At 34.0% G+C, this 15,388-nt stretch overlaps 1 protein-coding gene across 1 annotated transcript in view; it reads left to right on the plus strand.

Annotated features, from left to right (window-relative positions):
• The window catches only part of LOC114345651 (pantetheinase), a 35,054-nt gene extending 21,550 nt beyond the window's left edge, over positions 1-13,504 (plus strand). The window contains exons 5-8 of the mRNA XM_028296450.2: positions 1,334-1,533; positions 4,650-4,879; positions 8,458-8,660; positions 12,998-13,504. Coding sequence (XP_028152251.1) covers positions 1,334-1,533; positions 4,650-4,879; positions 8,458-8,660; positions 12,998-13,397 — 1,033 coding nt within the window. The 3' untranslated portion in view covers positions 13,398-13,504. The remainder of the gene's footprint in view (positions 1-1,333; positions 1,534-4,649; positions 4,880-8,457; positions 8,661-12,997) is intronic.
• Positions 13,505-15,388: the final 1,884 nt, after the last annotated feature.

Genomic DNA, 15,388 nt, shown 5'->3' on the forward strand with positions numbered 1-15,388 from the left:
CAAGAAATATGTCAAACAAGTCCCCTTGTTTGTAAATATTTTTGTGCATCATTCACTTCATGTAGCACCGGTTGCCACAGGCCCAAAACACAAAGAAAGGAAAATGACTGCATCGAAACTAGTAAAGCACCTGCGTCTGTCCTAGTGTTTAAGCTTTCACCTGCCTCTGTCAGTTTTTCCAAAGTGACGAGAATGTCTTGGTAATGATGCGTTTTAAGCTTTAGCCTGTAGCTGCTCTCAGAACTTCCCAACGATGTGTTGATGAGGAAAAAAAAAGAATAGCAACGTTCTAAAGTGCCGAAAAAAGTTACTGAGAGATAGAGAGATAGAGAGATAGGGAGATAGGGAGATAGGGAGATAGAGAGATAGAGAGATAGAGAGATAGAGAGATAGAGAGATAGAGAGATAGAGAGATAGAGAGATAGAGAGATAGAGAGATAGAGAGATAGAGTGATAGAGAGATAGAGAGATAGAGATTTAATATGGTCACATATTGTATAATAAGCAACTTAACCAGAAGATTTAATGCAGCAATTGAAATACGCTATTTAACATTTTATGGACATTCTGAGATGAATATAACGACAATATAAAGAAAAAAATATATTACGCAAGTTTTATAAAGAAGACGATAGCCCGATATACAAGGAGAATATTTGTGAATCTCAACTTTCTCCAATTCATTTACTTAATAAAATTAAACATCCCAAATTGGAGTCATTATTTCCTAACGTCGTTATAGCGTCAAGAATATTTTGCACATTACCGGTGGAAATCGCAAAAAGGGAAAAGATCCTTTAGTTTTCTTTCTCGCATAAAAAAGGCTATGAGATCTAAAATGAAACAGGATCAGGTTAACTGACCTAGCAACTTTGTGCACTGAGAATGATTTGGTAAAATCATGCGATTTTTCGAAAATTATAGACATCTTTGCCAATCAAAAAACTCAAAAAAGCACCGGTATTATAAATATTTTCACTATTATAAAAATATAATTAAAATTTAATAAAAGTTATATTTGAAATGTTTCTTTTGATAATTTTATTTCCAAAAAATTAAACAATTTTTTTCGCTTTTCACTTTTTACCGGGGGCCAGCTCTTCACTTCTTACCGGGGCCCGCTCATCCCTCTCGGCGGCCCTGTTAAACAGTATATTTTTTTGGTAATGTTTGGGACAGAGTCGGTACCAGCCCATCTCCTGTTTTAGCCCTTTAAGTCGACTTTACTACTACTATAATTAGGTGGCTAAAGGTTCGACACCAAGTCCAAAAAAATTAATCCGTTTTTTGTTTGTTTCGATATTATTTAATTTTAATTTAATTTAAATTTTAGATCACGAAAAACACATCTTTTTAACGAAGCAAATTTGACGCCTGGAAAACCTTCCGAAAATAATAATACTTTTGAAACTACATTTGGTGTTACATTTCAATTATTCTCCACCTACGATCTGATTTCTGAAAAACCAAACACCAACGTTAAGGATATCGTTTATCCATCATCTTGGATCTCGACTCTACCTTTCTATCACTGTAAGTATATCTATAGATTACATAGAAAATAGAGTAAATAATAAAGAGTAAAGAGATAAAATCTATTCATAGCAACTGAAATAAAACCGAGAATGTCATATAAACATTTAATTATAATTTATTAAGATCTACAAAATTAAAATATATGGCCTATATTCTGATAATTTTAACAGGATGGTCTCATCGAATCTTAACGGATTCATTGTCATTCCTCATTAAAATTTAATGACGAGTGACAATAAATCACCGTCTTTTAAAAATTGTCAGAGTATAGCAAAAGATATAAAAAAAAATAGTACAAAACGTCCATCAACATCAACGTCCATCACAATAATAAAATTAATACGTAAATTGTACGCAATAATAATGAAATTAATACAATTATTATCTTTGATGATATTTGAGACTTCTTCAGTGGTGAAGGGTTCGTAGAGAGTAGTAGTGTAGTGTTGGCAGTTCTGTATCGTATCTTCTATCCATCCAGCATTGTTGTTAAGAGCAGCTGGTGTGGAAAGCTGATTTCCACAAAAATCATTAATTACTTCTTGGCTTGGGTAAGACTTATCGAGATTTTTTACGGTGGAATTGAGTTTTCGATAGAACGCCTTCTCTGCAGTCTCAAAAAGGGCATTGTCGGATTTTCGGTTGTTACTCACTTTGTACCTTCTTAATCGTCCTGAATAAACGGAGAGTTTTTGTTTTTGCCAATATTAATAAAAATAAATGAATTAGAATCGTATATAATATCACAAAAGAGAAAATTTTGCGGGCAATATTTTTGACTGGTATGAAAGTTTGTTGCCTGGCAATTTTCGCGATTTTGACAGTTAAATCACGAGACATCAGTCGAGTGATTTTGTCAAAATTTCATAAGCGAAAATTGCCAAAAGGCAACAAACTTAAATAGAACCAGAAGAAAATTTTGCCGGTAAATAATTTTCTCTCGAATGATATTCGACAAGACTATTTCACGAGACAATTAATGCACTATATCAATGAAACATAATCTTTATTTATTTGTTAACAATATTAAATGTACAATTATTATAAGCTATAGTAGTTTGCCCATTCTTTTCTACCAAAGCCTGATTTTGTGTATTATTGACCTGTAGCATTTGGGAACTCGATGGACCAGCTTCATTTGTTGTTCTGAGATTTTCGATCAACTTCTGGTGGTGACTGGAATCCAGCTGCAGATATGGTTTTAGAGAGCTTGTATTTGAGTTACCCGTTGATTTAATTAACTCCTGTTCAGAAACACCTTGCTTGAACAAGGCTGACACAGCTGAAGATCGATGAGAATGGTTTGTTATTTTATGTTTCTTTGTGTCTATTCCAATTTTTTCAGCTGCCATTTTTGTCCACTTAGATACGGTGTTGATTTCAAGTGGACAGTTTTTGAACCAAGATCCACCTTTCCAGTTGGGGTGAACGGTAAGAGAGAGTCTGTCTGATAAAATCTTTGGTCCAATTTTTTTCCATTAATTTCAAAAATAATCTAACTGGGCAAAGAATTTCTTACCAGCCATTTGCTGCTTGCCAAACTTTTTGAACCGCCGGCCGCCTTGATTTGTTTTGGAAAAAAATGCTGTTGTATTCAATTCGGCCCGTAAATTCTCCCATAACATCAAATTCCTTCTGGAAAAAGTGAATATTGCAGTTTACGGCCTCATTGCCTCTCCAAGCAAGTTCAAATTAGCAAAGGTGAAAAAACTTTTTTTGTGCTCCATTGGGGGTTTCCGCGTCGTAGCTTTGAATGATTTTTAATAGTTCTTTGGTGGATAATGCTTTTGAACTGAGTTTTCTTTTTTCTTGAACACTTTGAAACTGCCTTCGCTTGGTATCACTGGTCAATCTTGCACAGTGGAAAGATATATCTGTGAATTTATCTGAAAGATATACCTGGGTCGATTTTTATGCCGTACCTCGTAAAATATTTTTCTTGTACCATTTTTGCTGTAGTATTCCACATTGACTTTTCTTTATATTCTTCGCCATTGCCTTTTTTTCATGTTAAAGGCATAATCCTCGAGAATTTTGCTAGTTCCGTTATGGCAGTACATACTCCGAACTCCGAAAATTGGGTCCAAATAGAGCTTCTGGACCTCTGCCTGTTCAATGGGACATTTTCCGAAACCAATTTTTTGATTTCTTCACCTGACTGGCATCCAAATCTTGATTTTTCGTCTGGATTCAATATATGGTCCTTTTCATGAGCATTTTTCAGTGCGTCACAAATGATAGAAAAAAAGGTAAATCCGTGATAATACACATTTATAACATTTATTCTAACATGAAATTTTAGTTAAATTTGACAGTTGTCACATTTTATTTGCAATTTGGTATAAAAACAAATCAATTGTGTTTATTGCATTTATAAAATGGTATTTTCTTTGATCTGCATAGTCTTATAAATTGTACAGATTATATTCGTAGATATATTATATAATTCGTAAATAACTTTTTTTCGATTATAGCGCAATCTATCGACAACTAGAATAAATGTTATAAATGTCTGTAATCACCGACGTGCCTTTTATTCTGTCACATACAATTTATTGCGTTAGAAAGAAATCGAAAAACTGTGACGCACTGAAAGATGCTGATGAGAAAAAGAATATCTGTCCAAAATTGATTACGCCTCAATGAAGTTTGTCAAACTGACAACAATAGAATTACCAGACACCTTCTTGACAAATCTGTCATAATTTTGTCGCTGAGAAATCACGGACAGGAAGGAGTTTTGTCAGTAGGAAACGTGGCGTTGCTACAGAGACATGTTAACCGTAGACAAGGCGCATACTGAGCAAAGAGCGTAAGGCGCGGGCAGTCGATCGGTGGTCTATCTATCTCTTTTTACTAAGCGATACCGCTCATATGACGGACAAAGATGGCTAGACCACTCAAAATGAATATTGACCAATGCCGTCCTTAATATCGGCGTTACACCTCGATGCACAGAGCGGCCCATAGCTAGCCTAATCTACAGGTTATTATATCTATGCGTTGCTATGACGTTTTATCAGTTAAAAATAGTCTAGTGAAATAGTCGGTGATAAAAATACAAATATACGATATGAACAATATGAGATGAAATATAATTTCTTAATTTGTAGCTCTATCAATGCAACATGGATACGCTGTGGCGAACAAAGTGAATCTTTTGGCGGCAAATTTGAATAATCCTTCTGTGGCACTTGGGGGTAGTGGTATATTTGGATCAAATGGTACCGCCTACCAATCCTACATTTCAGGAACAACTGCTTCAAAAATTTTAATAGCTACCGTTGTCGATACTGTCATTAATGCTTCAGCTACTAGACACTTTACAAATAAATTCTTTAAGGTAATGTATAGATATTTATTTTGTTTATCTTCTTTTTCCGAATTCTGTTTATTTTATTTTATTCACTTATAACATTCGCAATCTTTCAATATTATGCAATTGTCAACGAAGACTTCGTTTATAAATTCGCAAAGTTCGTTCGTTCGTTCGCGCCTCGCCGCTGCTGAAATACTTAGAGCCGATTTACCGATGGATTCTCATGTAGTTTTGTCTTCTGAATCCAAATCTGAAAACGGCATTTCGATATCTCTAACCATCTTCGAGATAACCGACCTCAAACTCAAAAATGTGACGTCACAGTCCTTCTTCAAATATTTCTTTTCTGCCGACACAGCTAAACGTCAACCATAGGCTATTCCACGAATATACGACTGTCTTTAATTATCGCGACAACGAATATTTTAGTTTGAAACATAAGAAGTGCCAAAGTAAATGGCTCTAATAATTGTTCCAATAAACAACAATATATTTTGCAATTTACTTTCGTTCTTCATAATTTGCACAGTAAAATATTTGTTGTCGAGGTAATCCAAAACAGTCGCATTTTTGTGGAATAGATATGTATTTATTATGTACGTACATTATATTTATGTATACCGGGTGTTTGGTAAAGAATGGGCCATAGCTTAACCTCAGGTTCCTGAGGTTAAAATAGGCCGATTTAAGCTAACTTACCTAAGTACAAAGTTTATAATAACCGAGATAGAGGGTGTCAAAGTTAAACTTTTTTTTTATTATTGAATATTTCCTGACAGGTATGAGATAAAAACACGAAATTTGGTATTTGGGGGTTTTTTGGGTCGAGAAAACTAAATTCTCTACCAAAAATTATCTATTGCCCAGAGGGCGCCACATACGCCTTTCAGCACTCATTTATTACGTTCAATTTTTTTTATCCCTCACTCTGTATAATTTTGAAATTAAAACGTTTATTCTCCTATTAGTTTTACTTAAAAAAGATATACTTTTTCATCTCCCTAAACTCAACCGTTTTCGAGATAAACGCATTTTAAATCTGCGATACACCATCATTTTTAGCATAATATCATTGTAGTTACACCCGAAAATTAACTTAAAACCATAAAATTATCCAAAAATGTATCGCAAATTTCTTCAAATGCGATGCAATGACATAAATTTGAGAACTGGCACAATTATTATGGTTTTAAGTTATTTTTCGGGTGGAACTACATTGGTATTATGCTAAAAATGATGGTGTATCGCAGATTTAAAATGCGTTTATCTCGAAAACGGTTGAGTTTAGGAAGATAAAAGAAGTATACCTTTTGTAAGTAAAAATAATAGGAGAATAAAAATTTTAATGTCAAAATTATACAGAGTGAGGGATAAAAAAATTGAACGTAATAAATGAGTGCTGAAAGGCGTATGTGGCGCCCTCTGGACAATAGATAATTTTTGGTAGAGAATTTAGTTTTTTGACCCAAAAAACCCCCACATACCAAATTTCATGTTGTTATCTCATACCTGTCAGGAAATATTCAATAATAAATGAAAAAAAGTAAGTTATTGTACTAAAGTAAGTTAGCTTAAATCGGCCTATTTTAACCTCAGGAACCTGAGGTTAAGCTATGGCCCATTCTTTACCAAACACCCTGTATATTATATACAGGATGTGACTTAAGTTGCACATTTATTATGGAAAACTTTTTTATTTTTAATTTTACGAAAAAAAAATTATTCTTTATACAAAGTTCTGCGTAGCCTAAAACCTAAGATTCAATCATCAGATATAAAATGTTATCTATTCGCGGTGTGCAAGTACTTGGAAAGGGAAACGAGAAACGACCCTGCGCGAGTCGCGGAGAAATATTGCAACTATCTTAAATAATTCATATTGTCAATTGAAATTGTCAAATTGACGTATATTTCATACCTTCTGTCAATGAAGCAGAAAAATTATATATTGCTCCACAATATCGATATGATATGCAATTATTATATAAAGGTAAATTTAATTAATTGTGTTTTGCTTGCAGTACTGCATTTTAATAATTAATTTTATTTACTACATACAATTGTTGATGTTTTCATAACATAACCTGAATCTTATTTTTTCTTCTTATTATTTTTTTGGACTATGGCCTTGACAATTATCCAGTAACCTGGACTAATATAATTGGCCAATATAATTAAAAGTGCGAATAATAGTACAGAGCGAAGAAATAGGGGTCGCTTTGCCGAACTTGCACGGTCCCAATATTATACGTGGTATATCAAAAAGTATGAATTTCGCTAAAGAGTAAAGTGTCTTTAATTATTTCACAATATTGAAAATTGTTATTATTATGAAATGTTATTTGGAATAAAAAATTGTTTTAATATATGCAATTACATTCTTCTAATGAAAAAAAAAATATTTGAAGATTTTTCTCAAATTACGGAGATCAACATCATTTTCTATTATAACTCTTTTATTTTTAATTTGACGAAGAAAAGTTATTCTTTATAAAAAGCTCTTCATGGTCTAAGATCTAAGATGCAATAATTATGATATATCAAATTTTATCAATTTTATACGAGGTTTATAAAAAAATATGAATTTCGATCTAGATTAAAGTACTTTTACAGTTCACAATGGTAGGGGAGCCCAAGCGGGGATTTTTACAGTTACTCGAGCGCGTCAGATTATTACATGGGGAGAAACCTTGTACCCTGAAAATGTACCTTTACCATATGTTGGCTAAAAAAAATCTATCATTAGAAAATCTCGAAATCGTCAGATTAAGATAAGGTAAGTGCATGCAAAACAGTGTGTATTTCAAAAATCTAACGATTTGAGCGGGGCGTAAGGAAATGGGTGTGTCCCAAAATTTCACAAGAAAAAAGCGAATATTTCGCGAAATGAATGACAGATCAAAAAACTAAAATATACGTGCTCAATATTTTTCTAAAATTTATGGAATGATACCAAACACGACTTCCCACGGAGAGGGGTGGGGGGTAAATTTAAAATTTTAAATACGAATCCCGCGATATTTCGCGAAATGAACATCAAATAGAAAAACTGAAAAATACCCTTATTCAATATTTTTGAAAATCTATCGAATGGCACCAAACACGACCCCCATGGATGTGGGGTGGGGGGTTACTTTAAAATCTTAAATGTGAGCCCCAAATTTTTATTCCAGATTTGGATTGTTTACGTAAAAATAAGCAACTTTTATTCGAAACACTTTTTCGAATTTTAGATAGATGGCGCTATAATAAAAAAAGATTGTTGGAAATGGAAAATTAAATTAAAAATGGAAAGTCCCTACTAAAATGGAAAACGTTACTTAACTTTTTTCGGTTTTAGGACCTACTCTTCACAACCCAATAGGTCCCCATAACGCTCGAGTGACTGCACATTTAGCATACTTTGCTCCCCTACAACATTTAAATTGGAATGATATAATTGCACATTGAAACATAATTTTTAATTCTAAACAACTTTTCATAATAGCAATTTTCCATATTATGAATTTAAATACGTAAATTAACAAAGTTTTCGTTATGATAATGCTCGCATTTTCAGTTTGTTTTTTTATATAAATTTTATAGTATTCTAATGTTTACAGGGTGGTCTTGGAAGCTTTGATTTTGATGATGATAAACCAGAAATTCTAAAGTACCAAAGTAATAGATTATTTGAAAATAAAAAATATACAATCAAAACACTAGATCTTTCCCAACATAATATCAAAGAAAAGATATGCCATAGATCTTTCTGCTGTCAATTTAATATCAATGTAACAACAAATTCCAGCACGGATGTATACAAGTAAGTATTGTTTACTGATATTGTAAAATATTTTTATATTTTGAATTTTTACAGTAGGTATGACAAAAAATTAATATACCTATTCATCATAAGTAGTCCTGTCGCTAGGAGGGGTACAACGGCCTCATTAATCCAGATGGACTTACCCTAAGTTTTTTATGTATTTTAATCCATAGAACACGAATTTTTTGGGTAACAGTTGATCCGGATGTCGATAAGATTGTTATAAACAAAGAACTTGAGGAATCACATAACAGCAATTTTTCGCAAAACAAAACATTCTTTTGTATTTTTTGGGTCATTCTAAGCATAAAATGATTTTACAAGTTTTTCGTAGGATGCATTGTTTACAACATAAACGCGGTTGAACTTTCAAAAAATCGAAAAACTGCAATTTTTGAACCCGAATAACTTTTGATAAAAAATAAAATAGCAATCCTGCTTACCGCATTTGAAAGTTCAAGTCAAATTCTATCGGTTTTGATTATTTTCATTGCTAAAAATTAATTTTTTTATTGTTAAACAAAGCTATAAACACATAGTGCTTAAATGATGTTTTCAATACATTTCTCGTTTAAAATCGAACGAGTAGGCGCGCATACAGACAATTTCTACGTATAGACCAAGAGGCAGCGCTGAAAAATCTCTTTGAATTTACTAAAGTTAGATTTTTTACAGTTGATTACTGAGTGTGTAGAAAAACATACTGCGGTTGGTCAAGCGAAACGTAGAACAGGGGTTACTGCGAGGGTATCAAAGTTGCTTTCCTACGAAGGTAATTATATCCGTTTACAAAGGCTGAAAATCAGTACACACATTCTAAATTAAATATAAATAAAAGTTATTATAGTCGGTCAGTTATTATATTCTATATCATGATAGCGGCATGATATAGAAACCTTGGACTATTCCCTACCTTCTGTGAAAATTTCAAGTAAATCCATACTGGACAAAAAAATTGGAAGCCAAAATGCTTTATTTCCTCAATAGACTATTGGGGCCGACCGACCGGCTCTGTCCCGTCATACAGCTGACCGACTATAATAACTTTTATTTATATTTAATTTACAATCTGTGTACTGATTTTCAGCCTTAGTAAATGGATTTAATTACCTTCGTAGGAAAGCAACTTTGATACCCTCTCAGTAACCCCTCCGTCTAGTAGATTACGTACATTAAAACGTATGCATTGGGCACGGGAAACACTATGTGTATATAGCTTTATTTAATAATAATAGAATTAATTTTTAGCAATGCAAATAATCAAAACTGATAGAATTTGACTGGTACTTTCAAATGCAGTAAGCAGAATTATTTTATTTTTTAATCAAAGGTTATTTGGGTTCAAAAATTGCAATTTTTCGATTTTTTGAAAGTTCAACCGCGTTTATCTCGAAAACTATATGCATTCTACGAAAGAACTTGTAAGAACATTTTTTGCTTAGAATGACTTAAAAAATACAAAAACATGTTTTGTTTTGCGAAATATCGCTGTTATGTAATTCCTCAAGTTCTTTGTTTATAAAAATCTTATCGACATTCGGATCAACTGTTACCCAAAAAATTCGTGTTTAACGGGTCAAAATACATAAAAAAAACTTAAGTAAGCCCATCTGAATTAAGGAGGCCGTTGTACCACCCCTGGCGACAGGACTACAACAGTATGGCTCAACAATCCGTTGTGGATCTTGGCCTGCTCGCAAAGAAGTCGCCACTCCTGTCGACTCCTAGCAACTTCCCTCCATCTTCTGACCCTTAGAATCTTTTGGTCTACTTCCACAATCCATCTTCTTTGTGGTCGTCCTCTACTTCTTGTACCCTCTGGTTTTGAAAATGTTAATATCTTCGTGTATTCGTGGTCTGACATCCTAGCAATGTGTCCAGCCCATTTAAGTCTATGCACTTTAACGAATTTAACAATATCTGGATCGGTGTATAACTGATCTAGTTCAAAGTTATATCTTCGACTCCATAGCCCATTTTCATTTACGGCCCCAACATTTTTTCTAAGAATTTTTCTCTTAAAAATACCAAGAAGTCTTTCATCATTTTGAGATAAGGTCCACGCCTTCAGCCTCATATATCAAAACCGATCATATTAAGTTCTTGTATATATTGAGCTTTACTGCACGTTTTATATTTTTATTTGTTAAATGTTTCTGGAGACCTTGAACAGTTCTGTTTGCTATTGCTATGCGTCATTTTATTTCGTCGCTTATCGTGTTTGTTGCGTTTATTAGCGATCCAAGATATGTGAATTCTTTGACTTGCTCAAAGGTCTTCTTCTTCTTGTACTTCTTGGAGATCTTTCGATCTGTTTAATTCTGAAGCTGCCTCTGGTTAATTTCCTGAGAGGTAGATTGCCAACTATCCCTTCATCTTTTAAGTGGTCTTCCGGGGGTCTTGAACCGGGCGGCTTGTTTTCTAGGGCAATTTTTGGGAGTCTACCTGCTCAAAGGTATGGTCCTTAATTTGGATTGTCTGTTGAATATTTCGGAAGTTTGAAGAAACCAACATATATTTGGTTTTTTTCCTCGTTTACCACAAGTCCTAATTCACTTGTCGCGTCCGCAAGCCTTGTGAAACATTACACTATGTCTCTCATACTTCTGCCCACTATAACTATATCGTCATCGAATGCAAGAATTTGCGTCGATCTTTTAAAAATAGTTTCATTCATTCTAATATTTTATTTTCTGATTGCCTTTTGCAAAAGGAGAAGATTTTTCTTAAAGAGGAGACACGCCAGCGAGTCTCCCTCTCTAAGACCATTATTAATGTCGAAGAACGTAGAGTTTTCTGCTTCAATTCTAACGCACGAGCTTACGTTTTGCATTGTTGGTTGGGTCAACTTAACTAACTTAGATGGGATCCCAAAGTCTATCATTGCATTATATAATGCAGTTCTTTTAACACTGTCATAGGCTGCTTTGAAGTCGACGAAGAGATAGTGTATATCTATATTATATTCTAGTGAATTTTCTAGAATCTGCCTATGTGCTTGAATTTGATGTATAGTTGACTTTCCAGCAGTAAATGCGCATTGGTATTGACCTACAATATCCTATGTAAAATGTTAAAGTCTTTCAAACAATACATTGCCGAATATTTTATACATTATACAGGGTGTCCAGAAACTCTACCGACAAACGAAGACAGAAGATTCTTCAGATAATTCTAAGACAATCAAACCCTATTCACTTAGTCCGAAAATGATTCCTAAGGGAGCTAGAGCTCTTTGAAGATGGCGTCTTGTAATGAGTTTTTCTTAAATACCTCCAGAACGCTTCTATTTAGAAAAACAAAAATTGGTACACGTATTTATCTTCCAGAGATAAATCTATTCCATCTATTGCGAATTTTTAGCACCGATCAGAGGCGTCCGTTTTGGGCAGGGCAACGGTTATTTTATCGCATACCTACTATTTTTGTCTTTACTTTTTAAACATTTTTGACACTGTATTATTAAATTGTGAGGTATTCTAGTGCTAAAAGGTACTCTTGTTTTAAGCCGGTAGAACACACCGTTTTCTAGAAAAATCGATTTGAAAATTTTTCGTTCTTTGAATTTCAAAAATTTTTTTTTAAAAAAAACCTATTTAGAAAGACGAAAACTGGTACATTTATTTATATTCCAGAGATGAATCGATTTCATTAATTGCGAATTTCTAGTACGGGTCATAGGCGTCCGTTTTGGTTAGGTCAACAGTTATTTTATAGCGTAACTTTTTTGTCCTTAATTTTTAAGCATTTTTGACACTAGATTATTAAATTATGAGGTATTCGAGTACTAAAAGTTACTCTTGCTTTAAGTTAGTAAAATACATCGTTTTTTTAAATTCTTTCAATTCTTTTCAAATTCCAAAAACGAAAAACTTTCAAATCGATTTTTCTAGAAAACGGTGTGTCCTATCGACTTAAAGCAAGAGTACCTTTTAGTACTACAATACCTCACAATTTAATAATCCAGTGTCAAAAATGCTTAAAAGTTAAAAACAAAAAAGTAATGCGATAAAATAACCGTTGCCCTACCCAAAACGGACGCCTATGACCGGTACTAGAAATTCACAATGGATGGAATCGATTCATTTCTGGAAAGTAAATACGCATACCAATTTTCGTTTTTCTAAATGGAAGCGTTCTGGAGTTATAAGAAAAACTAATTACATGACGCCATCTTCAAAGAGCTCTAGCTCCCTTAGGAAGCATTTTCGGACTAGGTGAATTGGGTTAACTTATCTTAAAATTATCTAAAAAATCTCCTGTCTTCGTTTGTCGGTAGAGTTTCTGGACACCCTGTATATTAAATATATTTTATTAATTTTAATTTTTTTTAGATTGGTTGCGTACAGTGGTTCAGTAGATATTTTCGGAACCCAAAAGAAAACCCAGAGGGTGTGCTCCCTTGTAGCTTGTGTAACTTCACAAGATAGTACTTGCGGTAACAGCACAGTGGAACCCAGTACAAAGTTCAGCAGCATTTTGGTTGAAAGTACAGTTGCTAATGCCAACAGTTTCGTACCATTGACGCTAACTACTAAATTAGAACCAATATTTAACACAACCTTCGATTCAACAGCAGTTAAAAACGACAGAAAACTGAGCCTTCTCAGTGAATTAGAGACCAGCAGTGTTCTTGCTTTTGGTATTGTAGAGACCACTATTAGTGGAAGTACCACAGTTACATTTAGTTTTGCTCTAATGAGTATTATAGTTTTGCGTTATATTCTCTTTTAGATCTTTTATTAACGCTAAATTGTCAGTGCTTATGTAAGTATTTGTAATAAAATAATGTACAATTTTAAACATCACCAAATACATCTAAATATACAATATATATTATCTCCAAATTGTTTCATTTCTCATTCATATTTCATAATAAACACAATACCACGATACCAGGGAAGGCGAAACGAAGATATATAAAATAGCCAAACAAAGAGCAAATAAAGCAAAAGATTTTAATCAGATTAGATGTATCCGAGATGAAAATAATAAAATACTAGTTCACGAAAAGGATGTCAAAAAGAGATGGAGAAAGAACTTAAAGTACTGGAGAAAGGCAGCTTATTAAATGAAGAATTTGACAGACAGCCTGTGGAATCAACGGAGACAGTAGCAGCAATGGTCACCAAAATAACAAACGGGAAAGTGGCTCAAGCGCTTAAAAAAATAAAGAAAGGAAAAGCGTTAGGACCAGATGATATTCCTGGGAAAGTATGGAGAGCATTGGGAGAGACAGGAACAAGGTGGCTAGCAGGTTTATTTAATAGAATTATGGAAGTTGGACAAATGCCAGACGAATGGAGAAGCAGTATACTACTACCTGTCTACAAAAACAAGAGCGATATACAACAATGTACAAACTAAAGGGCTATAAAACTGCTTAGCCACACCATGAAAATATGGGAAAGAGTAATTGATAGACGGATACGTGAAGAGACCGAAATATCCGAGAATCAATTTGGCTTTATGCAGGGCAGATCAACAACAGATGCAATTTTCATTATAAGGCAGTTGATGGAAAAATACAGGAGTAAAGAAACAAACGCTCATATGTTATTCATTGATCTTGAGAAAGCATATGATAGAGTTCCTCGAGAGATTATATGGTAGGCATTCAATAAGAAAGGAGTCCCTAGTGAATATGCGTAAAGATTGTGAGGGATATGTATGAGGGAGTGACGACTAGTGTTAGGACAGGAGTGGGAGAGACTGATAAATTTAATGTGAAAGTAGGATTGCACCAAGGCTCGGTGCTTAGTCCTTATTTATTCTCATTAGTTTTGGACCAGATAACAGCGAAACTACAGGGTAACATTCCATGGTGCTTAATGTATGCTGATGATGTCGTGTTAGTAGGAAAGACTGAAAGAGAACAAAAACTGGAACAGTGGAGACAAGCTCTCGAGAAAAAAGGTTTAAAACTTAGTAGGACAAAGACAGAGTATTTGGAATGCTCATTTAAAGATGGAGTTACTACAAATAAAAGGTATCTTTGGATGGTGAACTGATTGTAAAAATCAATAGTTTTAAGTACCTGGGATCGGTATTACAGAGTAATGGAGAAATAGATGGAGATGCATGCAGTAGAATTAGGGCTGGATGGATGAAGTGGAAGAAAGGTAGTGGTGTGCTGTGTGATAGGAAAATTCCAATGAAGTTGAAGGGAAAATTCTATAAAACAGCCATAAGGCCGCCTATGATGTACGGAACTGAATATTAGGCAGTGAAAAAGTAAGAGGAACAACGAATGCATGTGGCGGAAATGAGAATGCTTAGATGGATGAGTGGAGTGACAAAAAAGGATAAAATTAAAAATGAGTATATTAGGGGAAGTTTAGGTGTGGCACCAATTGATGCCAAAATGAGAGAGCATAGGTTGAGATGGTTTGGTCATGTTCAACGTCGAGGCGTTAATCACTCAATACGAAGAATTGCTGAAGTTCAGATTCCTGGAAGGAGTAGGAGAGGAAGACCAAAGAAGACCTGGGGGGAGAAGATTAGGCAAAACAAGTCGGTAAAGGGGATTAACATTGATATGACCCAAGATAGAATTGTATGGAGAAATGCAATTAGGGAAGCCGACCCCGCATAGGGATAAGGCAAAGAGAATGATGATGATTTCATAATAAACACGTACCCAGAAAACGACCACGTCTCCTGGGATTTTCTGGAAATTCAATATAAAGTCAGTGCAAAGTCGTTAGTCGGGGATTTTTGGGGTC

This window comes from Diabrotica virgifera, chromosome 2 (genome assembly GCF_917563875.1).
Source record: "Diabrotica virgifera virgifera chromosome 2, PGI_DIABVI_V3a".
Taxonomy (NCBI): Eukaryota; Metazoa; Arthropoda; class Insecta; order Coleoptera; family Chrysomelidae; genus Diabrotica; species Diabrotica virgifera.